The sequence below is a fragment of the Ammospiza nelsoni genome, chromosome 9 (genome assembly GCF_027579445.1).
Source record: "Ammospiza nelsoni isolate bAmmNel1 chromosome 9, bAmmNel1.pri, whole genome shotgun sequence".
Classification (NCBI taxonomy): Eukaryota; Metazoa; Chordata; class Aves; order Passeriformes; family Passerellidae; genus Ammospiza; species Ammospiza nelsoni.
Window position 1 is genome coordinate 15,897,454 of NC_080641.1, and position 26,155 is coordinate 15,923,608.

The following is a 26,155-nucleotide window of genomic DNA, read 5'->3' on the forward strand; positions in this document are numbered from 1 at the left end:
GGATTTGGGTTTAATGCAGTGTTTTTCTCTATACTATTCACATACCTGGATTTTTTAATGAAGCCATCTTTTGAAAAGACATCAGCATTTTTTTTCAAAACAGTGGATCTTTAGGATATATAACTGACAGAATAAGTAGGAAAAGTATTTCTAAAAAACATTAGTTGAACCACAGCAGGCTTTGACAGAGTTTTATAATTTTCTGCTGCCAAGGTCTTTGAGCTGCTGTGAAATTGGATGGCAATAATGAGTTGACTTTACTTCCCAGAAAAGAGTGAGAAAGATGTATGTTAATTTATTTTTGGTATTTGTTATGTTGTCATTTAGCCATATGGGAAAAGAAAAACAACTGGTATTTCATTTAACTTGTGATTTCTAATATGAATCATAATAAGTCTCTTTGTAACTTCTTAAACTTTCTTAAATCAGGTAATTTGATTCTTGCTTCAGCATCTACTTGATTTTTAGAGTAATGTTTTAGAACATTAATAAAAATCTCCTAGTGGGATAGTTATTTTGCCTTTCCAGCTTTTGGCTTCCCACTTGGGTTAGAACTTTGCTTTCAGTCTCCTTGTCTTGCAGATGTCACCCGTGTTGTTCTCATATTCATTGTACACTTCCTTTAATGTGGTTGTAAAAGCTGTCAGATGTTTGCTTCTGTCAATATAAAACTTCAAGTTAATTGGGAATATTTTTTGGGAAGTGGTATATTCTTTGTTAGTTTTTCAATCTTAGGCTTTTCTAGACACACACAGTTTGATCAAGTTTTGTTTTGCTACACAGAAAAATACTAATTCTTACATTAGAATATAGGAATGATCAACCAGTAAATGAAGTAAAGGCAAAAAAAGGGAAGAGAAGTGGACATTACTCTGTGGAGTAGAATAATGGCACTTTATTCTGATTTGCTTATGCAGAGCACAATCATATAGAGAAATTTGAATCTTTATGAAATTTAAATTTTAATGTAACCTAAATCATGAAGCCAAGTCGTACCTGAGGGATATCTTTCTTTGTCAGTTAACTAGGAGTAGGTATATTAACTAGATATCACATCTCATTTATGCTTAATGCATTAACTGCCTAATGCTTAATGCATTAAGTGTGTAAAGGTATCTGTTAGTAAAGTAAAGCAAAACAAGTATCATCCCAACCCTTAGGGCCTCAAAAGAATTCAGTCTTTCTGCTTAGAAGCCAACACCAACACCCTATCATCAAAACAGATCAGTTATCTGTAGAAATCTAGTAGGATTTCCTTGCCCACATTTACTTGTTCAGAGTTTGACACATAAAACCAACCCTCCAGCTATATCAGGGAGAAAAATCAGGATAAAGTCTGCTCAGTTAAGGACCAGCCATCCCCCATACAGCACAGTGTGTTCCTGTGGGCTGCTGTCCCACTCTGCCATTGTGCTTCTGGAGAAGTAAAGGCAGGTGTTTGCCTCTAAGAATGGACACTGCTTTCGAGTCAAGTGGCCCTCTTGGTTTGTGTAGCACAATTCCCCACAGAGCTGTTCCTTGGGGTTGCTGTCTCCAGTATAAAGGAACCGCTCATTCACCCCAGATACTCCATTCAGTGTTAGAGGTGGAGAAAGCATCATCACTGGGAAGGATCAGAAGGGAGTTTCTAGAGAGTAAGAGGCCCTGGAGCATGATTTTCTTGTTCTGTGAGACACTATCCTAAAATGCTGTTGGTTTGTCTTGTGGGATATTTTTTTATTTCTCAACCCAAGGTTTATGAATGTTAAAATACAGTATCAATTCTGTTCATTTTATTCATGCTTGTAGTTTCCTTGTCACAAATGTATCTATTGTCATCCAGGTGAGATGCACAAAACAGTACCATTACCTCCACCATGGATTCTTGCATAAAATCATTCTAGTCATCATTCCTGCAAGTACCATTTTGAAGCCAAATTACTGTGTTTCATGTGTAGTCAGAAGAATAAATTCAGAGAAATAGCTGTAAGTGATAAATATAACCCTGTTACTTTTGGAAGGAAAATTCTTGTTCAGTAATTACAGATATTATTAGCTATAATTTAGAGGCTGCATTATCATTTATCCAGTTGAGATGGATGTACCTTTCCAAATCACAGCTGGGAGCAAAGATCCCAACTTCATTAAACATATACACTATATATCTTTATTGCCTCTTCCAAAGAGGGACAAAATGTGAGAACAGGTCAATAAACTGTAGTTTCACTTGAAGCAATTCTAGTTAATTTAATCTAATTTTTGCATTTAAAAGTGCCCTAGTTTTATTGACAACAGAGCAGGAGCACCTGTGGCTTTCACCCAGGGAAGCTGCTACAGGGGCTTAGGATGATGTGCTGGTATTGCCTAGGCCAAGCTCTTTTTGCTTGCTCAAGGGGTTTATTGCAAGTTGGGGAAGCTGCAAATATGAGCAGTTCTGTTTGGGCCTTAAAGGATGTAGTTCAGCTGTGGAATTCCTACTGATGTTAATGATTTACAGGGCAGAACACATGCTTTGTTTCCATGCCATAGTTTGGAGTTGACTCCAGGTCAACTTAAACTATATCCTAATTAAGGGCATGTGACTAGTGTTGCTGGGATTAAGAGGATTTATGTATGCATGAGTTCTTGCTTTTGTAATGGTAAGAAGTGGGACACACAAAGAATTAAAAAAACTTTTGTTAAATCTGAAAATATTTGCAAGAGGCTGCAGTTACAATTTACTTTTCTGAAGCCCTAAATGAGTGACTTCTGCCTACTTTACTCTGAAAAATGCAATTGTTAAAAATTAAATCATAGATCCAAATTTTCTAGTTATTACAGTCAATTTCCTTGCAGACATCCTTAGTAGGGAACCTTAGTTTCCTTATTATCAATGAATTATATAGTTAAAAAACTATTATTTAAATCTTATGCCAATATTTCAATATTCTTTTGCTTTTCTCTTTTTCTCTTTTTTTTCCTCTAAGCCCCTTCTTTGTTCTGTGGGTTTTCTTTTGTAACTCCTCCAGACTACAGCTTTGTTCCCCCTTCCTCCACTCCTTTCTGGTCAGGTACTGCTTTACTGCTTTTATATTTCTTCTAAATTTGCTTCTGTTGTTTCTGTGTGCAGCAAGTGAGGGAAGGGACGAATCTAATACTTCAGGTCTTCTCTGACTCAAAAAACTGAGTTGTTACTTGTTTTTCTTGGAATGTAACAAAAATAAAACTCTTGAACTTTTGAATTATTACTGCTTATTGCAGTAAGCAGTTTGAATAGGAGTTGCAAAGCTCAATAGTTGCAGCAGATTCAAGACCACTTGACTGTTAATTTGCTATGCAGTTGACATCTATGAGCTACGTATTTTCAATGTATTTGTTCAAATGCGCAAACATGGAAATCTCAGTGCTTGCTGGTAAATAATACATTCGTCCCATCCCTGCAGCAAAACATACTGCAGTAGCATCTTAGAATACAGTAGGTTTTTTTTTTTTTAGAGAATGCTTTCTTTAAACTCTGCATTAACATTGTTAATTAATTTTGCCCGTCTGTTTTCTAAATATGGCTTTCTTTATTTCCATTTAACCATGTCTGGCTTTAATAGATGCAATCATTTCAAAGAGGCTGCATAATGCTAAAAGTAGTAACATTGGTGGCTTCAGTCAGTGCATCAGTATGGGTATCACTTGCTCTGATCTCTAAGATTTGGTCTGCAAAGAGGTGAACTGCACCACTGGACAATTTAAGAAGAATTTTGCCAGTAGAAAGGTGAATGCCTTTGAGGAGCAGGTGGAAGGAGCTGCTGATGTGGAGAAAGCAGCACTTGCTCGGGCTACACTGGCCTGCCTTTGTGTACAGGGGTGGAGGACACTGCCTGGGGTGTGCAGAGCAGGAGTGGGGCTGGGTTTTGCCCTAGGGAAGGGAGGTGTCCAGCACAAATGCAGATGGAGTCATCCAGATCTCAGTGGGCAGTATGTTTTACACCTGCCCCACAGAGACTGTCCAAATTATTTAGTGCTCTGAGAAGGATTCTTGGGGCTTCCCATAGTTTCCTGAGGGGAAAAGGACTTAGGTGGCAGCTTTGTAGGAGAGTGGTTACTGAGCTTACTTGTGCTGAGAGCATCTCTGGTGACCCCTCCCTTGATTCACCCCAAGGATTTCAGTCTCCATGTCTTGGGCTACACTTGGATGTTTTGCCCCTCCGCTGTTTCTTCCATTACATATAGATATTTTTGGGGCAGATACTTCCTTTCAGTAGTCGCAACAATGACTGAGAATCCAAGCTAGAGGGTGCCCTTCCAGTTGACATTTGCCTTTATAAAGGGCGCATCTGTGGAAAGCCATTTTGGTGTAGCTGTTTGCCCTGTGGTGGTGACGCTCAGCTGGACTCCCTGAAGCCTCACCTGATCTGAAACAACATTGAAGGAGTTAAATTTTAGCTCTTTGCTCAAGGTAAATACTCTGAGCTTTTGTCCTTTTGGGCAGGGATAGGAGAGGACATATTGCATTCAGCTGCCCAGTACTTGACTGTAAATTCCATTCTTACTGAAACTGGTATCTGTTCCATGAGAATAAAATTGTGAAGTGGCCTACGGTGATAGAAAGCAATCAAGACTCAGTTATTTCAACCTTATCACACATTCCCATATATTCCCACAATGAGGTTTCAATAAATTATAATGACATTCTTAATATGAAAAACTGCTGTATCAGAAAATTCATTAATAACTATAATAATAGGTATCAATTCAATGTCTTACATATCACAATATGCCAGTTTAAGTATTTTGTTACACAAGTACAAAATATTAAAGGAAAACATTGATCTGCAGTGCTTAATTAACCATATCTACCGATTATATTCTGAGAGCTTCATATATTTGCCTTCTTTTTAAAAATAGCCCAATAATTTGCCTACATTAGAAGACCAAATACTTATTTCATGACATTACAAGTATTTTTTTCAAAAGTACCTTCAGTGGTGGCTTAGTTCTGCTGATCTGGAAGCTGGTAACAGAGGAGAAGGTTAAGCTGACTGCTGAGCCCTACTGAAGGTGCTGCCTGTGCCTGGATAAGGGCACTGAGGTTTGGTGAAACAGTAAATGTACATGGCTTCAAGGAGCTTGGAAACTAATACACAGGAGCAACCCTCAGGGCAGTGGCTGCAGATTTATGAGGAGGCCAGAGCACAAGGAGAGAGAAACAACTACTCTCAGCTTTAATAATACTACATTGACCTTCACGGAATTCAAGCATGTGAGCTAGACCAGCCTGCTGTGATCACAGGGAACCTCTGTTGTTTGCACCCCAGATGCATCATCAGTGGCTCAGACTAGTATTAAAATTCATTTGCAGCACATCTATTTCACTGGTAATGTCCAATATACTCCAGTGTAAATCAAAGCTGATGATAGTTCCTGTAGTCATCATCTTCTGTTTGCAGAAGGAAAGGCTGGATTAAGTAAAAGCACATTTTTCTCATTCACATATTCACTTTTCATTTGCCTCCTTTGGATTTCTCACTCTATTTCCAATTAGTTCTCTGAATATCTCCCTTCTATTACACAAGGTTTATTTATTACTGCTTTTTAACAGCTTCTTTTCTTTTTTAACACTTTCTCTTTCCCTCCCCACTCCTTTTAATTTCTCATTGTCATTCATCCACCTGTTGGCCCTTTCTTTCCATCAATCTAGGCTGTTAATCCCATTCTCTCTCTGAGTTCTTCCTGAAGCTATCCTCTTTCTGTCCTTCACTCAGTGTTGCTTCGCTTTCCCATCTGTCCAGGTGTCCTTTCCATGTGTTGTCTTCCCTCAATTTTATTTATCCCAGGACAGCACTAATTGGGAATTCAGGGCTGATAGCCTCTACTCAAGGTGTTTTTGTGATTGTGTCAGCAGAGAGATATGGTTAATCTTTTTTTCGAAAAAAAAAAAAAAAATTAGCACTGTCATTTTCCTGTATTCCATCACTCATCTGGCTTACTTTTATATATTTCCTATCATGAGCTTCACTTTTATTTGAAAATATGGATCTTGGATTCTAAATTAATCTAAATTCTGCTACTTTCTGCCTCAAGACTTTTGAAGATATATGGTTTTGATTTCTCTTGCTTCTTTCTCCTTTTCCTCTATGCTTTGTGACTTGAAAAAGAGTTAAAAGTCCTCCTTTCCCCCAGATGTGCTCCTCTTTATTCTCTATCCTAATTTTCCTTGCTATTTTCCATTTTTATTCTTTGTCTATGCGTTTCTTTCCTTCTTAGTTATTTTCTTCCCCATTTTCACAAATTTCTTCATCTTTGCTTCCTGTAATTTTTCCTTGCCCCTTTATCTTTCTAGAATCTGAAATTATACCCTGCTCCCCAGAATCACATCTTGCATCCTGCAATGCTTCTCCAAATCTGTCAGTGAATGCTGCATGCCTGGGAATGCTTACTGACCCTCCAATCAATAATTGCTCCTCTTTTTTCCTTTCTCCAAAACAATTGCTGCCCATGATATGCTCTTTCCCTGTAAAATTGATTACTGCAATGCTGATAAGGTATAGGACATTACATTCATGTCAGGGTCTAAACAAGTGCCATCTACATCTGACTGGCTAAGAGGGGGTAAAAAAGCATGTTTGAGCTTCAATGTGCTTAATATAGCACCTAGGTTTTTGCAACATCAATATAAGCAATAAACTGAGAGGCTGGTTCTCTGTTATATGGCATCTTTTACATAACTTATCAGGTGTCTGATAAGCATACTCTCCATAAGCAATCAGAAGGGCTGGAATAAGCTTTAGTGACATGATATAAACATTATCTGTTATCAAAACCGGGTTTTAGGCATTCTATTTCTGTGATATATCTAATAATATTTTACATGTAGTATTCCTTGTTAGTTTAAAATAAATTGTTTATATTTTCTCTTTAAGCTGAAAGTATTTGAACATATTATGATTTTCAGATATTTAATACTATTATGTGTCTATGATCCACTGGAGTCAGAAGAAAACCTCAACACAAGCAGAACAAAAACTGTTAAGGTTTCTCAGCTCATCTGCTGTGTTTTGGGTTCTCGATTTAAATTAAAGGCACCTAGATATGAATTCATGGTATTACATTGTTGAGGGCACTGCTAAACTAGAATCTTAAAGGCATTTCCAAAGGTCTTTTATCTGTTAGGCCATGCCTACTCTCCTCTCATTGTCCTCACACTGGAATCATTGAGGATTTCTTTTGCAAGTTTGGACATTCTACATCAGCGTTGGAACAATTTCCTATAAAACTATTTGGAAAAATGATGGTTTTTGAAGTGAGGCTTTTTGTGCCTTTGCTTTTTAAAAATTCTTCACAGCTTTTTATTGTTTAAAATGTCTGGGCTTTACATTGGCAAAATTCTTCTCTATTGATGTACCTTGAAACTTTAAAGTGTTAATTTCACTGAACCTTAATTTTATAGAAAAATTCAATGGTGATTTACAGAATGAACTCCTGAAAAGAATAGATTTACATCAGTCAATATTAATGCAGATTGTGACAAATGATCCGTGGAAATTTCCTGTAGAAAGTGTGTAACTTTTTGCTCATGCTGATGTTAGCTTCCAGTTTTAAGTGCATTAATATTTAACTTGGGAGTTGTTTTTTGAAAGAACAGCACCTTATTCTGTTTGTTTTGCTTCATTAGAGGTCTAAAGTTAAATCAACTGTAAATGCTAATAATTCTTTTGGAAGGAAATCAGTGACCTGTAAAATATGTTGATGTATATAACTGGCAGCAAATTTTATTATGAAGCACAAGAATAAAATAATTGCGATGTATTTAGCAATCTTAGGGTGGGGAATATTTTATTTATGGCTCATCTAGTTTGATTTTTCTTCTAAAAATAAAGAGGACTTTTCAAAAAATGACAGAAAAAAAATCTCTTCAGCTTTTATACCATTAACCTACATTTAAGTCTTATTGATGTTTGTAGTGCAGATGTTTTGCATAAAATGAATGCCATTGTATGTTGCTGTTGAATCCTTGTTTTTTATTTTACAGTATTTCTGTTTACAGTGGTTTGGCAGCCTCCCCTCAAGCAGCCCTAATACTAATCTCACCATGTGCTTCCTTCCAGTGCTGAGCCCGAAGGTGATTGGCATTGCCATAGCCAGGTACGACTTCTGTGCCCGGGACATGCGGGAGCTGTCCTTGCTCAAAGGGGACGTGGTCAAAATTTACACCAAGATGAGTGCCAATGGCTGGTGGAGAGGTGAAGTAAATGGGAGGGTAAGGCTATTTATTTTCCTTTTCCTGTGTTTCTTTCTGCCTTCACTGACAGTGATTTTGTTAAAAAAAAAAAAGTGTGATCCTACATTGTGTATTTAAATGCAAAAGATGGAGCATGTTCTCATCTTTGTTTCATAGCAGCGAGGCAGAACTCTTGCCAGGTAGCTTTCCCAGCATCTAAATTATTGGTTATTTAATGTGACCTAGCAGGCTGAATATTTGGGCTAGGTTATATGTTTGGAAAATAACCAGGATTAATAGCACTGCTACAGTTGACCTTTCTTGAACTGTTTTGCACACAGATACTTGGGGTCAGGTTCCTGGTGCTGTGGAGCTCTCTTTAGCACTTTACCACAGAATGATTTCCCACATCTTTCTGCCAGAACACAATGCAATGGAACCAACCACCTTTTTATAGAAGGCTGCTGCTTTGATCTCTAGGAATGTGGCCCAGATGAAGTGACACATTTAGCAGGGAATTTTATGAACTCACTTTACACCCTGCTCTGAGATTTGGAAGTGAAGTTTCAGTTTTGACCTATAAAGGGTTTACTGTTTCAATCTTAGTTTACTGCCTTATAATGCAGATTAGTCAGAAGCATTTGAGACTGCTGTTTCCATGTTTAAAATGCTGAGTTCAGGGTCAAGGGATGTGAGGTAGAAGACTGCAAATTGTCTGAAGCTGGAAATGATGGTTGCAAGTGCAGTTGAAGTGAATGTCCAGACTTACTGCTTTATGCAATTTGGAGAATCTTTTTTATTGTGTACATGAGCTTGGTTATGTTAAAGTTAAATGGTTTCAGCTTTTTAAATAGTCAATTAGACCAGAAGAAATAGGGAAGCAGAAGAAATACCCATTGTGCTATATACATTTTACATGTGTAGAAAGCTTAACAACTCACTGTAATGCAGCTGCCCACGTTCTAACAGATGCCCTGTTAAGTGCTGGCATTCCTTGGTAACTTTCATAGCCTGGACTTGACATTATAAATTTACCTCTGGAGATATTTTGGCAAGGTAGTCTAAAAATTTCTGTGGTCACCCCTTCTAGTCATGCTCTAGGTTTGGTTTTGAGTTCTTTCATGCATGTTAAATTGACTTTGGGTATAAAGAAGTCTGAAGAAATCTAAAGCAAATACATAAAATAAGAAATATATGACATTGTGTCACTGTATGTCTTACATTAAGCTTATTAGACACATCAATAGTTTCAGAATGTAGATAACTTTATAACTTCTGAAGTGTAGGACACTAGACTCTGTCTTTATCTTTGTAATCTTTTTAATATATATACAGAACAGACCCATCCTTGCTGTGCCTAGGACAACCGTTAACAAAAAACAAAAAACCCTTGTGCATCTCATGTATTATTTTGTTTTGCTTTTCCCCTTTTTAGGTGGGCTGGTTTCCATCAACTTATGTTGAAGAGGACGAATGAATTAAAAACTATCTTCTGCTGACCAGCAGTTTCAGGGATTGTAAAAATTTATATCTTCAATGTGGTATTGGTCTTGTTAAGTATTTAAACAGCAACACTTTTGCCTGTCTGAACCTTCCAATCTTAATGTTGGGATTTATACAGAAGTTTGGGCTGACAGATTATTACCTTCCCCAGAGCTGTGCAAGAAACAAGCTGCCAGTTTGCCATCACTGGGGATCAGTACAAAGTCCAACCCTCACCTTCCCAGAAGATCTCTGGAAAACAAAATTCTTTGTTCCTCTGCATTTCACCCTGTACTACACCATGAGTACAAGCAATGGCTGAATATTTAACATTTCTCTTCCAGCTAACATCTGTGATGGTACAAGGAGATGAAGGCTTCTTATTTCTTATCACTGCATGCAGAAAACAAATTTCAATCATTCCAGTGGGCATAAAGTATAGTCAGTAGACTTGTCTTGAGACATCAAACTACTTTACTTATCAGCTTACAAACCATTTTAAACTCACAAAAACATTCTGAAGAAATGTATAGTAAATATGAGTAGCATTCATACATATGTAATTACTTAACTGGCTACTTTGAGGTCCTGCCTAGATCTTCTAACAATCTGTTAAAAGACATTCTAAAAAGGTGTAGTGATGTGGTATTGCTTTAAAAAACATTCACAAAGTGGAATAGTGTGATCCTTTATTGTCAACTCAAGCCTTTTTATGTGAGGTTTTTCATTTAAGCAGCTGACAATAAAAGTGCAGCTGGGGGATAGTCATGACAAGATGAGCTGAAAGTTTTCAGCAATAACATTAAATAAATATTGCAGACTTATTCTGAAGGAGAAAATACTAATGCAAGATGATGTAATTTCTCAAGAACAAAAGTGTTAACCTTTTGATTGACTTAGATGAGCTTCAATGCTTTCAATTCAGTACTGTCTTTTCCTAGTTATACAGGAGTTTCTATCACCTTTTGTGAATGCAAATGGAACTTGCAAACTTCCTTCTGCCCTTTCCTTTCTTGTTGCCTGAGATGTCAATGGCAGTTCAATGAGGGAGTTGTCTTGTTGCAGTGTTCTGAGCATCCCCAAATGTGTCTAGGTTAGCCAGCATGAAAGGCCAGGCCTTGTAAAGTGGTGTCCACTGCTTGATGAGGCAGTGTTTACTGTAATTATGAAGAGTTAGAAATGTAGTTACAAGCTAAAATAAATGTGGATGATGTCTTCAGATATTCAGTTCTAGATATTTAAGTAATGTCACTTGAAAACTTGAAAGAAAATCAAGCTCTTAAATGAAGTTAATTCATCCTGTCCTACATCCTCTCTTTTGCTTTTTGCCTGTTCTCTTTTTCTGCTGGCATCTTAAAGTTAGTGTGCACTGTCACTGCACAATTTAACCCTGCAGTGCTGTCCCAGTCTACAAGCACCATAATCTCCACTATTTGTCCACAGAGCAGAATCTGCTAGTACATATTTGGGTTTTTCTTTGGCTACCCCTGGGATTCTTTGGTTCTTTCTGGCCTTTCCTGGCTATCAAGGAGAATCGAGCACAACACAGAGAGTTCACAAAAACCCCTTCATCTCTGCAACTCTTACCCACATGCCACACCTGGCAGGCAGTGCTGTGTGACCAGGGCAAGGGGAGGAGCTTCTCCTTAGAAACTTGAGAGATTCAGCCTTGCAGATGAAATTCTGCCCATGCTCTAACTTTTCAAGGATTTACCTCAAAATGATGTAAACTGTGATTGTGTTGAATACATTACTTGATGGAGTAATTCAGAGCATTTGTAAATATGTAGATGATGCATAAAAATTTTGTAAATGACGTGTACAGCAGTGTAGGCTAGAGTATGCAGTCTTTGATCATGTTTTGCCATGCAGTTTGATTGTCTGTTGTGGGCTTAATCCTATATTCCTTAAGGAGACAAAGATGATTCTTTCCCAGTTTTGCCTGCTTAAGGGGTAGAGGAATAGGCTCTAGGTCTGTGAAGTGTTTAGTGCTTTACTGTCACATAGTTCTGAGACGAGGCAGTTAAATTCAGTATGAGTTGAAAAATATAGCAATCATTTTCAACAGCTTGGCTTTAGAATAATTTTGAGTATTCTCTCCATCCTAAAAATGTTGTAAAGCTTTTAAGCGATTCCTGAGTCCAGTAGTCATCCTTTCAGAAGAATGAAAGCCATAGGTAAACTTTACTTTTGTGGTGTAAATCTGCATATCATTGTCTGTGTTTAATGCCCTGTATTGATTGAGTTAATGCTGCATCTTAAACTATATTTTGAGTACCAAAGACTTCCTAAATATTCTGGAGCATCTATTTCATGTGCTGCTTTTATCTGTATGGAGTTGTTTTATGTCATGCAATAATGGAGTTACAGTACTTTAATTTGTACTATTTTGTAAATATGTTAAATATAATAAACTGGTTAATTTTTTTGTTTAATGATGTGTCAAAATGTGTAGTTTGCTGCTGTGAAGGTTGTGCTTCATTTGTCTCACCACCTTCTCATTGTGAGAAGTTGATAATGGTTTGTTTTTGTCTCGAAGGTTTATATAATCCTTATTTAGCTGTAAAACTGAGCTGTCAATGTAAGTGGGATAGTACAGCTTTCCCTGAGAACTTTTTATTGTCAGGGTAATATGACTTGTGCCAGGAAGGTGCTGAGGCTTCTTTGTTTTGTGTGGGTTTTTAAAAAATTTATTATATTTTTAGCTATATAGAATCAGTCATATACTATTGATTTTTGATATTTGTATTTTTTTTTGTTTGAAAAGAAGTTGTGCCTAAAAGGTTTGATGTGTAACTTGTCGCAACAACATTTTTTCCACCTTCTTTTTTCTTCCTTTCTTGTATGTGAATTAACATATAAATTCAGGCCGAATTGAACTCAGGTTTGAAAACAGTGTGTCTGATTTCATGGGCTACTTGATAAACTTTTTGTGATGTAGCCCATTCATGTATTTTTTACAATGTAACATGCATTATTCATGTGTTTATAAAAATATTTCTGGACAGGTGAATTAACTCAGCAAGGACAGTGATGATTCAGTTGCAGTAGGTTTTTTTGGTGTCCTTTTCATTTTTCAGTAAGAGAGATTTTCTTGTGGAACTGCCCTTCTAACAGATAATTATTAAACCTAATGAGGCATTTAGACATCTCTGCAGATGTAAGGCATAATTTTCCTGTCACCCATGAACATATCACATAACGAAGAGTCACACCTAATGTAGGATGCAAAAATGTGTCCCAATTAAATGCTCTTGTTAACAGTATCACACTCGGTCACAGACATTCTCTCCTTCCCCTTGTATGTGAGAAGAGATGTCCTCTGATGGGTGAGAAATTGAGAAAGCACTGTAATTAGGGCACAAGAGCCACTTGTGGCTGTGTTCTCAATAGTTTTTTCTTTTTCCATTGTAAGGCTTGGAAGCTTGAAAATTGCACCTAGAAAAAAATCTATCCTGACAATGAAAATTATGCCAACCAGGATTCCTTTCCCCTTTGCCTGTCAGGCAAGCCTGAGATGCTCTGAGAAGAAGAAGAAAAGGACAATTCTTGAGGTTTTAGCCATTTATAAAGGGTAGACAGAGGTACATCTAGAAAGAGGTGGTGCTTGTTTATACCAAATACGCAAACTCAGACCCAGGTTTTGTTCTGTTGACTTTAATGTTCAGTTCAAAAGGATTTGTTTCTATTAATCCTTGTCTCCTTGCTGGAAACTGGGCTGCTGAGAGCCTTACATTACTATTTTCTCTGACATTCAAGTTGTTCTCTTCAGAGCATGGCTTATTTCATTTGAGTGACAGAAGAAGCACTCTGTCCTCTCCATTTTATTGCTGAGCACATATGACAGAGTATTTCTTTGGTTAGTTTGGGTCGTCTACTTCTTTGTGTCCTCCACACTTCTGTTCACTGGGGGTCATGGCACAGAGTTAGGAGCAGAAAACCTTGGTGGAGTGCAGTGCTGTCCAGCAAGAGCTGAGCCCTCAGTGTGTTGTCAGCTCTGTTTTTGCTGCAGATGTAAAATGTGAGGCTGTAAGCGCCGGGATGATGGCAGTCAGCACCACCTGGGGCTCACCCAGCACAGGCATGAAGGGAGCTGCCAGGCAGGGATGCTCTGTGTGTGTGTATGTGTGTAATGCTCAGTCCTGTCCCAGGCTACCACAAGAAGCAGGAACCAAGCAGTGAAACATGCTGTGGGATTTTGGCTCTTTCCTCCATGTCCACTCTGTGGAGGAGGGGTGGTTTTGGGTAATTAGGCATCCTAAAGCTGTGAGATGAGATGTTAATCATATCCACTCTCTCACAAAATGCTGAAATGTATGATGCATACATAATTAGCAAAAAGAAATATAGAAAGGATTAAGCTTCAGAAATTGACTGCGGAAGGGTGATTCACTGCATTATCTCAGCAACTTCCTTTGAAGAACAAAGAGCCGTTTGTTTTTATAGCAAATGAAATCTGGGTTTCTAATTTAGTTTTATAATTCCTGATCTGCTGTAGTGTATTCTGCCCATTCATTATGAGGATATCTGCTGCTTACATGACTGTGAAGTTAGATTTTATTTAATAAGCCTCCTGGAACATTTGAGTTATTGGTGATTTTTTCTGGGTTCTAATTTTCTACCTGATAAATCTGCGTTTTGCAAAATATGTGAGTTCATTATAAAAGGTTGCAATCTGACCTTAGGTAAACTTACAGGTACAAAAATGGCAGGTTCAGAGGTGGCTGTTTACCAAGGGGCATCAGGCTGGCTTGCTTCTTTCAGAGCTGTTTTTTTTTAATGATGATAGTGGCTTTGGGAAGAACAGAAATAGAGAAAACTAGAAAACAAGAAGTAAAAAGTTGATGCCACATGATAAACAACCTCGTGTGTGGTAACTTTTCTAAATGATTGCCCAACATATTATATGTCTCTGGATACCATTGGATTGGAAACGGAAATTCTCTTACGTCACCATGTGGGAAAACATTTGCTAATGTGGTCCTAAGCAAGGACTCTTGCCAGATGACTCTGTTTTCAATTAGTTGTCTTTTTTCCCAAAGCAATTGAAAGGTCTCCTCAAGGAGATGCAGTATTATTTCTAGGATTATAATTCTTACTTCTGCATAGGGCTAGTGGAAATACGTATAATTGAAGAAACCTTTTCTCTGGTAGTTTTACAATTAATGTCCTTATGGCCTGTAGCTGTCAATGTGCAGTGTGCCAGGAGACCCCCACCCTCCTCAGTTACCTGGATGTGTACAAAGATCTTTTCTACTTCTTCTCCCTTCCCCATTACAAGGTTCAACACAGGTGTGGTACAAGTCCCACAAATATTTACACCACATGTGTGGGGAGAAGAAAAATACAGGCAGATCATAAAAGCAGTCATGCCTGATTTTTGTTTTGATAGCATTAATTTTTATTGTTCAGGAAAGGGCAGGATAGGACTTCTGTTAGCTTTTGTATCTACTGCTCTATTCCCAAGAACTATTGCAAGTAGAGGATGCAATCAATGGCAGTTGGAGAGATTTATGCTTTTTGCAGTTGTGTTTTAATGTATGTATGTGGCATGTAAGCATTATTGCAGTTCACAGTATTGGATCAGGTAAAGATGGAATTAGATGATTAAGAGGCCAGTTGATCTCCAGATCAGAATGGCAGGATATGGAAAATCAAACTGTAGAAATCTAAACAAAGTCTAGATTCAGCTTCTCAGCCTTTGTAATTTTGATTTGTACTTTAGGAGAACATACCTTTTTTTGTAAATTCTCCTGAATATGGAAATGCAAGTTTAGTCTTCTTGTTACCAGAATTTGATTACAACTCCTCAAATTTATACAGTAAGACCAGATGCACAAAATCCTTTTGGTATCTTCTGGGACATGCTAGTAAACATTTTCTTTTATATATATCTACAGGTGTACAAAAGATTGCTACAGAAAATATTTGATCATAGTTGTCTTTTATGTGCTACTCTGAAGAGTCACACGGCTTTAGAAAAAGTAAGTCTCCAAAAGCAATGGTTCCCAGCCTGCACATTGTTCCCTTTCAAGTCACTGATGGTCTCTGTGTGTCTCTAGGGAGTTAAGATCCCATGCTAGGGGATGTCTTTTTCAAATGTACCCTTCCCCCCAAAAAGTCTTGACAAATACTTCTTGGTTGTGTCTAGAATAAATTTAAAATATTTTGAGATAATATCTTGCAAGCAGGGGCTGTGAGTGGACAGGGGGATTGGATCACTCAGATACTGATAAACTTGTAGTTTAGGAAAGAGTATGCAGTTAAATATCCATGAAGTTTTATTTACAGGTGGGAAGAATTATCTGTACCAGTTAAGACTGGGCAACTTGTGGCTAAGCAGCTGAAAAGAGTAAAAGTGAACCATGGACAGAACAGAAGTTGACAGAATTTTACTTTGAAGAAGGTAAATACTGTATTGATGCCTAGTAATGGGAACATCATCTATAAAATAGAAGTCATCATTTAGTTGATTTCGGGTAAGGCTCCAGCTTTAGTTCTTTGTCTAGCTTTGGCCACTAAGGCCTGTAAAGGATACAGGGAATAGGATACATTGAAAATATTCCTGAAGAGACTTAACAAATGTGGAGAGACTGGAATTGTCTGAATGGAAGTGTAGAACAGGCTAAGGGGGGGGTGTGGCAATAGCATCCAAATAACTAAAAGGTTTTACATAACTTAAGAGACTGTGCCCTTAGTCCAGTCCTAGTCAGTTCAGTGAATTATTTCAGTTCCTAGTCAGTGTGAACAGTAACAGGAAACACAGCCTTGAACTGAAGAAAGGGGACTCAGTTTTTAGCCAAGTTTTCTGAACAAGCTACATAGATACAAAATTACCCAGGCAAGTTGTGTTATCTGCAGCCTGGAGGTGTTTGAGATGTGGTTACCTAAATGTCTGTCAGGGGTGGTTGATGTGGAGTTAGAGATGCCTGAGATAGACATCACGTGTTCTTTGGAGCTCCCACTGTGCTTCCTCCCTGGAGCTGCCTCTGAGCTGTGCAGGGCTGCAGGTGGCTGCTGGGGTTTACCAAAATCTCACGCAAGTGTTCCACCACCGTGGAGAGGAAAAGGTAAACGAAAGGTAATGAGGTGAACATCCACAGCCAGCAGGCTGCTCAATATGCAGAGTTTGAATGTTGATGAATTAAAGCAGTTTCTTCAGGAGATGCAATTGGCTCATACTTAGCTCACAGTGTAAAAATGTTGTAAAACCACAGTCTTTAAGACTTGCTTCACAGTGGGAGGCATGAGCTGAAGAGCATTATTGCAGTTCACAGGTTTATTTTTGATAGAACATAGTGTTGCTGCAACATATGTAGGTTTGTAAAATCAAAACTTTTCTTAAATATATATTGATTTCAGGGAAAGTTAACAAGAAAGGCAGCTAAGGTAGCATGTCTTTCTACTTTGTTCTGAACTTAAAGAAAATGGCAGATGTGAGAAAGAAATTACTTTGCTTCAAGCCTTCTTCCCTCAGATCATCAAAGATTACATTTTTTTAAAACAAGCCCAGTTCATTTAGTTCTCGGGGAGAATTTGTAGAAGTACTGCAGTATTGAAATTTGTCCCTAAAACACAGAGTAGCAAACAAGCCATCAGCTTGACTGTACTCTTTTTTGAAGTCAAATGGTTGAATACTAGTGCTAAGATTAATTACACTTGGTGTCTAAAAGCATCCTTTCCTTGTTTGATCTTCTCTAGATAAATAACAGTGTTGGCTCTTGGCGTGGGATCCTTTTTCTCTGTTCTAAATGTGTATAAGGAGATGCAGCTGAATTTAGTCTGAGTTTTTGGATTGTCATGAGTATTTTGTAGGTAACAGTAAAATAAATCAAGAAGCTGTAGTCTAAATGAAATGCATCTCATAAAATCTAGCTTTTTTCTCTTTCTGGCTCTTCATAATGAATGTACTGTGAGGAGAAGTTTTATTTGAATGTCACTGCATGAGCAGTTCTAATTACTAATAGAATTCATCAAACAATCTAGTAGTGTAGTGACATTAAGTAATAATTAATGAACTGTGTGATATGTGGGTGCATGAAGTGACAATGATTAACCTGTGGCCTAACAGGATGTGCTTGGAAAACAAGCAGCATATGAGATGACACTTTGTTCTTCCCTGTGTCATTGGAGTTTGGCCTGTCTCCACTCACAAAATGAACATGGATTCAAAATCAACAACCAGTTGATGTGGCTGGTGTTTGGAGCATGTACGTTTCACTACACTTCAGCCTGGGTGTGACATGGCTGCTTATTTTGGAGCTGATATTAATGGGTTCTTTTGTGGCTTCACCTTACTTTCAAAGAACTGGCAAAATATCAGGATTTGCTCTATTGATATATTAATTTTTTAATAAATTGTAAAACCTTTGTTATCTAAACACTGAAGTTACAGCTATATCTGTGTGATATGAGGATGTGACATAAAGCACACAGAATATTCTTTAGCCAGTGTTGAAAATCTTGCTGCTTCTAGGAGAAGAAATTGGTGGGAAAAATCAAGTTTTTCATTGGTACAGCCAGTATACTTACAAAGAACATACAGTTTTTTCCATTTTCCAGATGAACAGTCAGTTTTCTTTCCGCAGATTAGTGTTTCTGGCAAATCCTTTGTCTTTTATTCTCATTTGTGACTTTCTTCTCTGCCTGTGTAGTGTTTCCATGGTTCCTTACGCTCCTTTGTATCCTTTGTTCCTCCCCCTCTTGTCTGATGACATCAACAAAAAGACACTTCAGTCAATCCCTCATCCCTGTTTCAGCAAGCAGCACCAAGAGGCCTTTTTCCAGCATGTGTTAAGTTTTCACAAAGAGCACCTTGCCTTGGGCAGTGGTTTCTTATTATACTTACCAGTGCAAGAAACATGTAACTTTTAATTCCCCACATAGTGTGAAAAATGCTTAGTAGAGCATTAACTTCAACTTGTTGAAATATACATAATGGAGCAGCTTTCAGAACACTTCCCAGCACAGTAACAAGCAAGGGGCATATATATAAATAAAAGAAACCCTACTGTAGTAGGAAATCCAATGGCAAAACACACACTTCAAGCATAATCAGCATTTGCTCTAGGTATTTGAAAGTGAGCATTTCTAGTATATATTGTACTTGCCACTTCTTTTCAAAAATACCAATGTTCTATATTGGATGCTTTGATGAGGATAGAACCTCAAATAGAATCACCATGTCACCTACTCATTGGTGGCTTTTTCATATGGAAGGGTTTATAGGATACTCTGAGTGTGGCTTCTCGTGAGGCAGAGAGGAAGTTTTTTGTAAGAGAGAACTGAACACTCATTTTGACAACATTCTGTTAAGTAATGGAACTTGACAGAGTTTTTATATTATTTCAGGATATTTTATACTATTCTTCGACTTCAATGATCCATTGTGATCATGCAAAAAAGTAGGCTGTTATAAGAAAGTGAAAACTGTAAACTCAAAAGCCCTTTGAATGTATGTGGTTATTTCCAAGATCAGAATTCACTATTACACTTCCTGGAGTGTGGTTGGAGTCATGTTACATTTTCTTCTAAGCTTTTGAAATGAAAAAATGTGTGACGCAGAGACCATGGAGGATATAGACTATAGTCAAAAACTTGAGAAAAAGCTCAAGCTTGAGTGGCACTGATCTCCAGGGCATAGAGAGGAACATCAGCATCCCTGTAGCACATACATGAAAGCTGAGGTTTGAAGACAAAACAGAGTTGCACAGACTGCAACCTCAGGTACTGCAGTGGGAGGTAAGCATTCCTAACTCTGAGCCTAAAACCTACAGTAATCCTACAGTGTCAGAAGTAAAGCAGACTAAAATTCAAGATCTATTGCTTTTACCTGGTTCTAGCTATCTATCAAATGAATTGCTCTGAGAACAATTTTTTGTATGCTGGAACCTGGTGCTTTTTTACAAAACTCTCTAGGATGAAGAATCAGCTGAACAAAGTTTGAGATGCATTTATGGGGACTGCTTCCTCCCCGTGTCTTATTATTTGTTTTGGCTTTCTGATTCCAACAGTAAACGCAGAAGAAATACAAGTTTTTTCACATTTGTTGGGATTCAGTTACAATTTACCCAAAGGGCAAGAGAGACCTGGTAGTTGAAATTATGCTACTTCATTTCACTGTTCTTGAATTTTAGGACTGAGAAATGAACAACAGTCTTATTTAGCATGTTAGTATGACTAATTTTAAAAAGCAACACTCCATCTACACTCTTTCATCATATAAGGGATAGTCAACAACTGTCCTATGTGTAACAAAGTCAGAAGTTTTCAATTAATCTTGCACCCCAGTGCAAACATACTAAAATGCTCAACCTGCAGTTACTATTCTTACAGAGTTGATAGGCTGTTTGTAGAAATGCGATGCACTAGTAGGTGAACAGAAGGTAGAAACTGGACTATTGCAGTCTATAGGTGCCCAGGCAATTTGTTGACTTGAAGAGACCCAGGGAGACCTGATACTGCTGTTAGGGGTGTCAGACAAGGCTGTATCTGCTTTAGGCACACTCTTAATATTGCTGGGAAGTTGGAATTGATGGGTATTGCAGACATGGTCAACAAGGATTCCGAGATATTCTGTTTAAATCCCATAGAGTAAAAGCTGTAAACTCTCCAGAGTAAGATTCCACTTTTGCTGACTGTTTCCTTGCTCTCTAGCATGGCCAGAAATGGTCAAGGGCAGACTCTTTCAGTGGAGAAAACTTTTTACCAGTGAGTTCTCCTCCCTGGAGTGCCTTGGACAAATGAGTGCTCACTGGTTAGTAGTTAAGTGTTTTCCTATTTTTTCAGGATTCTTCATGTACCTAAGGGTTTCAGTAGGTATCTGTAGGCACACAGTGTGTGGTGATTGTGAGTGGGGCTGGCCCAGCCCCATCCCCAGTGGGCACAGCTGTGAGCAGCAGGTGAGCAGCACTGACAGCAACGAGCCAGGGAGTGCCCAGGGGCACTGAGCAGCCACCAAAGGGAACAGAGGGCACACAGGGGCAGGGCACCAACAGGAGGGGATAAAAGGTTGGGCTAAAGATCAAGAAGGGCAGAGCTTGCAGCCTTCTGAAGTGGTTTTGGTGTTGCTCTGTGTGGGTGAAGCTTTCTGATATTGTATGGTGACACCGTGTGTACTGTGGCTGTCTGGACTGCAGCATGTGCAGCAAAAGGTATGCAGAAAGGACAACGTAGAAAAAGTTGCTGGAATAGTAAGTGATTATGTTTATCACACTTCTTTTATTTTCCCCCTATTTCCCTTTCTCTCATCTTCCCCTTAGGAGCTGTTGAAAAGCTTGACATCTTTTGTGTTATTTATATTGCCAGACTTGTAAAGTTTCCTACCTGACAAAGAACGTGCTCAGTGCTTGCTGTGTGAGCTGCTGCCGTGTTTAGCTTGCTTGCTCTGAGGCATGTGGTGTTACACTGGAGTCCCTGCCTGTTTACAGACAGTGTTCACAGTAACTAGGAATCCCTTGTAAACAGGCAGTACTTCTACCTGCTATTACATACAAATCAATAGGCTTTTTGCAGCTGAGCAGATCATGTAATTTCTAATATAACCAAACAGGCAGCAGCATGAAGATGATATTGCCTAAAAACAGGTGCTAGAACAAAACAAATGGTTTTATTGATTCTCTGAAGTTTAATTAAATTTTCAAAATATTTCCACCCCATCACTTTCTTATGAATTGTTGGTACAGTATAAGAACAGCTTTGTAACTAGTTTCTGGTACTTTAAGAAAAAATAACATCAGATTAAAGGATATATTCTGCAATGTTTATACATGGGAAGAATAGGTATTTGTAGTGAAGAGATTACAATCCCAAAGGCTTTTTCTCTTTTAAAGTCTCAGCCTGCATAAGACTGTTGGAAATAGATTAATTTAGAGATTTTGAGAATTCTATTGCTGAAGAAAAGCATTGTATTTGTGAGGGGTGGGTAAGGGCTGTGTGCATGCAAGAACAATCTCTGTCAGTAGGAGTGATGAAGCACTGGGTCTAAATGCTGGAATATTTTGGAGGCTGGGTAGAATACAAAGGGATATTTTAAATTCATTTTTAGAAAACACCTGTTTCCAGCCATTGCAGAACAGGTAACAATTGATGAGTAAGGTGATGCTTAAGTCAATGGGTTTTGAAGAGCTGCTCTGATGATACTTCTGTCATCCATTTGCCCCACAGCTGGCACAAGGCTCTTCTCACTTGTTTGGCAATCATTACTGGCTGGTGTAGGAAGAGCAAAACCAAAGTCTGGTTACCCTGTACTGAAGATAGGTGGGAAAAGTCATGATTTGGATCCATTTTTCCTCGAGGGGAGACAAGGACTACAACTGGTGCATTTGAATGCAGGAAATCAGACACTGCTCTCACAAATGCATGCTGGAAGATGTTTAATTCCATTATTTAGTTATGCTTAGTGCAGTCCTATAGAGACAGGATTCAGGGGAAGCTTTTGTTCAGAATTCTAATCATAGCTGTGGTGGCAAAACTGCTACCTGGATATTGCTGCTAGGACTGGAGAGAGGATACATCAGTTCAGGGGCACTCTGCAGGGTACAGCCTAAAACTTGTACTAGAAGGAAAGAGACATTTTAAAAGAATGACATATAATTCTATCACACAATGTCCCTGTAGGAAATACAAGTCAAGTGCACCAATAAATGGAAGAGGAAAATGCCATGGAAGGCAGTAAATCAAAATGTAATTGATTGGAATATTTAGAGAGCTTAATTTCAATTACTGAAAGCGAGACAATGGCATACTGCAAAAGTCTGAGGTTTGGAGGGAGATACTTGTGGCACTTAATGTTCATCCTTTTCTTTACTTCCCAGAAAAGGTGTGCTGGGGGAGCCCAGCAGCTGACCCAGAGGGACATGGCCTTATTGCTCATTTGGAACAGTGTGTAGAGCTTCAGCCTTTTCAATAGTTTGACAGTTTCAAACTGAGAGATTAGGCCATTAAACACAAGATTTGGTGAGAATGGAAACAGTCTAGGAGCCTGGCTGTTCTCTGGTTAGCAGTGAAGCTCTTATAGTCACTGAGTCTCAGAGTGCTGCTTTTGTGGCTCGTACTGTACTGAATCCTTATTAGAACTAAGGCAATGCCAGTCAAGCTGCTGATAATTCCAGTGAAGTTATACACTTCCATCATCTCTCCCACATTTTTCACGAATAATTTCATGTCCGATTTCAGTTATATTTTAACATTTTCAATTGAAATGGCAATTATTCGTTGTCAGAACCCAGCTATTACTCTTGTCAAAAAGACATATGATGCATTAGCTTAAGGGCAATTGGCAATAACTGCAGAGGTGACATTCAGTTACACAGGATGGGCAGGTTGCACATAGATCTTCCTCAAGTGGTCAGGGTTTGCATGCCCTGCAATTTGCACTGTTTGGGAGTGCTGCCCAACTAATTGTGCAAAACCAAACCAAATTTCAGTTTGGCTTTGAGACCATTTTGCTGTAATTAACATCTGCTCTCCCCTAGTTTCATTGAAGTCTTTTTATGTTTGTGTGTTATTACTCACTGAAATGAGCTTGCTGGAGGGGGTGGAAGGGGGAGCACTTTGTTGCCATCTAGTCTCCCATAGCATTTGTGATGACAAAGCTTTCTGATTACTGAGAGGCAGGGACCAAATGATATTTTCTTGCGCTATTTCAGTTTGTGCAAGATAGCCTTTGCTTGTCTAGATCCTGCTATCCTTCCTACTGAGGTTATGCTTGCTTTCACTTGTTACCACTTGAGAGAGATTTGCAACATGATAAAACATCCTTTGTTTTATTTCATTGCTGCTGGACTTGTGGGACAGATTTTGGATGCATTCAGGAATTCCACACAATTTCTGCATCTTTGGAGCTTTAAAAATCCAGTTCCACTGATGCACCTGAAAGAGGCCCTCGTGTTTTCTCTCTTATAACAGGAAGAGTGGGAGTTACAGTCAGCTGTGCATGAAGGGAGGGGAAGAAGCTACTGGGATGGTATGATGCAGAGGGATTTTATTTTCCAATGACAAAAAAAATTCTCACCACAAAGATTTTTTATTTAATATTGAAGTATGCAGTGTCTCTCATTCTATTTTGTGACACAGTTTGACCTGATACATTTTTCTGGATACACTGTAGTTAGTGGCAGAACCCATGAAAGCTTAGGAAAACAAGATTTCACACACTTAATATTGCTAATTCTCTTCTCAGTTATTTAGTATACAGGCATTGTTAGCCATGTAATGTAGTGGGATAGAATACAAGAAAATAAAGATAGTGTAGAAAGTAATCTCACCCCTAAGGAGTTGCAGCTGGGCCAATTACCAAAGATTAGGAACAGGCCTGACTTTAACAGGCCACAGCTGTAAGCAGTGAGAAGAAGATGCTATAAAAGAGTGGGGTGGCTGGGTGAGAGGGGAACTGGAGTCAGTGGCTGCTTTGTGAAGAAGAAAGAGTCAGTGTTCTGCTCTGAGGAACTGCCCATGAGAAACACCAAGGTATGGAACTTTTGTGATAAGGAGACAACAGCATGGAACCCCTGCAATAAGATGACAACAATGTAATTTTTCTCTAATTCTGTGCTGTTTTACCCTTCTTTGCCTTATGTAGCTGGGAGAAGGCAAACAATGGATGATTTTCTTTGTGGATCCTTTTCATTTTTTGCCTGCTCTTAAACAAGATTTCTCTGTTGGAATCCAGTCGCCACAGGAGAGTTATAAACATTGTGACATTTCAAGTCCAATGAACAATATGATAATTTACACCTAATTACCTGAGCTAGTTGTACCCATAACTTCCCTTCAAGGCCTCAGGAAGCTCATGATACCCACCACCCTTGTCCTGAAGAGTTCCCTGGCTTATCAGCTTGTGCCTCTGTGAGTGGGAGGGCTGGGCTTGCTAGTCTTATTTTGATGTACCTTTCTGCTTGCTGCTGGTGCTGCCCAGTCTGTTGTGGGCACTCACCCAGCCTCACTGTGTGGGTGAGTGCAGCACCATATCTTGTCTCCTTACAGGGAATTCAGGGCTAGGAACAGACCATTCCTCCTCCTCCTCAAAACATGTGATTACTGACCAGCTCCTGCAATCACTTGCCTTGCAAAAGCAGTGCTCCTTATTTATGCTTTTAGCTATCTAAGATAATCTAGCTAACCCAGCATTTCCTTATTTAAAATGTTCCTTTTGGAGAGTGGCAGCTTTCAGCTGATAACCAGTGCCCTTTGTTCATCTTTCATTGCTGTTTTCCACGTGATCGTCCCCAGGGAAATCCTGGTCCTCAGATGCATACTCTGAAAACCCAGTGGCAAAAAATCCCCATGGACAGCACTGTGGATATACAGGATGATTTCTTCCCAACTGTTACTGCAATGCTTCCACCAGCATATTTCCACCTCAGATCGCATTTAATTTGCATCAAAAAAGCATAAATCCTTGATGAAAAAATTCCACATGTGTCTTCTGCAACAAGACACATAATTAGTGAAGACAAACTGGCTGCAGAATTTATACAGATACTGAATTCCTAGAAAAGCAAACATGTGTAATTGCCTTCTTAATAAGATATGAAGGAATAGTAAATGTTTCTCTTTTTTTTGCATGTTACAGGAAGCGACTCACAACCAGAGCAATTAGAACAAATCCCAGAGCTCAAAGGCTGTGGCAGTTTTCTTGTCAGTATTAAGTAAGAACATTTTTTCCCCCAAATGAACAGAAGCTGTAATTTATTGTAATGTGCTCACTTGTGGGCTGAGGAGCTGGCTTTTCAGCCACTCCTTGCCCTGACAGAATTTTCCTGAGCCCATGAATGTTGTCACCATCTGGGAATGCTCATGCCCACCTTTCCACCTTTGAGGTTTATTCAGGCAGTGCTACATTAAGGAGATGAAACTTTGTACTTCCCATTTCTTGAAATCCGTGGTCATTAAAGTTGAATTAACAAACAAGCAACAGTTCTTACCTGTTGTGGTGCTTCTTAAAATTGTTTGCCACTGGAATCTGTTCCACAAAGAATGAAAACCCAGAGCTGGCCAGTGAACAGCTGCACAACCTTCTGTACCAGCAAGAAAATGAGATGGAAATCAGAGGCTGGAAGAGGTGCAAGTGCAGATTTGCAACAGAGTAGGAAAAAAAAAATCCCAGCAATGTGTTTTCTGGCTCTCTGAAGATAATGAGTGCAATGATGCCTTAAGTTCAATGGGAACAGAAGCAGACCCCTGGAGAATAGTGGTGGGATCTATAATGTAAACCCCCTGCTAATAACTCTGTTAAATAGCTTTGGTGTTGACTACAGAAGTAGCAGCTGCACACACTCTTGGCTGGAGAAGGAGAGTTGGGGAGATGTGAATATATGTGGGAACATCTGGTGTGGAGACTAATCAAACTGCAGAAATTATTTCCTCTGTGTTATTGCTTGATTGTTGTTCTCCATGCCAGAAAAGGAGAACGGGAGGTGAGTGTCAAACCTCTTCAGGCAGTGCAGCAAATCCTGCTAAAAGGAAGAATCTTTTTTCTTCCCCTGAGTTTTGAGTTGTTTT

The 26,155-nt window shown here is 38.7% G+C and overlaps 1 protein-coding gene and 1 long non-coding RNA gene across 2 annotated transcripts in view; both read left to right on the plus strand.

Annotated features, from left to right (window-relative positions):
• Positions 1 to 12,087, plus strand: part of VAV3 (vav guanine nucleotide exchange factor 3) — a 147,483-nt gene extending 135,396 nt beyond the window's left edge. Inside the window, exons 26-27 of the mRNA XM_059478257.1 lie at positions 8,058 to 8,209; positions 9,606 to 12,087. Of these exons, the coding sequence (XP_059334240.1) occupies positions 8,058 to 8,209; positions 9,606 to 9,647 (194 nt within the window). The 3' untranslated portion in view covers positions 9,648 to 12,087. The remainder of the gene's footprint in view (positions 1 to 8,057; positions 8,210 to 9,605) is intronic.
• An 11,942-nt stretch (positions 12,088 to 24,029) lies between these two features.
• LOC132077179 (uncharacterized) lies at positions 24,030 to 25,564 on the plus strand. The gene is made up of 2 exons (XR_009419011.1): positions 24,030 to 24,121; positions 25,227 to 25,564. It is a non-coding gene; the product is annotated as an uncharacterized LOC132077179 (long non-coding RNA).
• Positions 25,565 to 26,155: the final 591 nt, after the last annotated feature.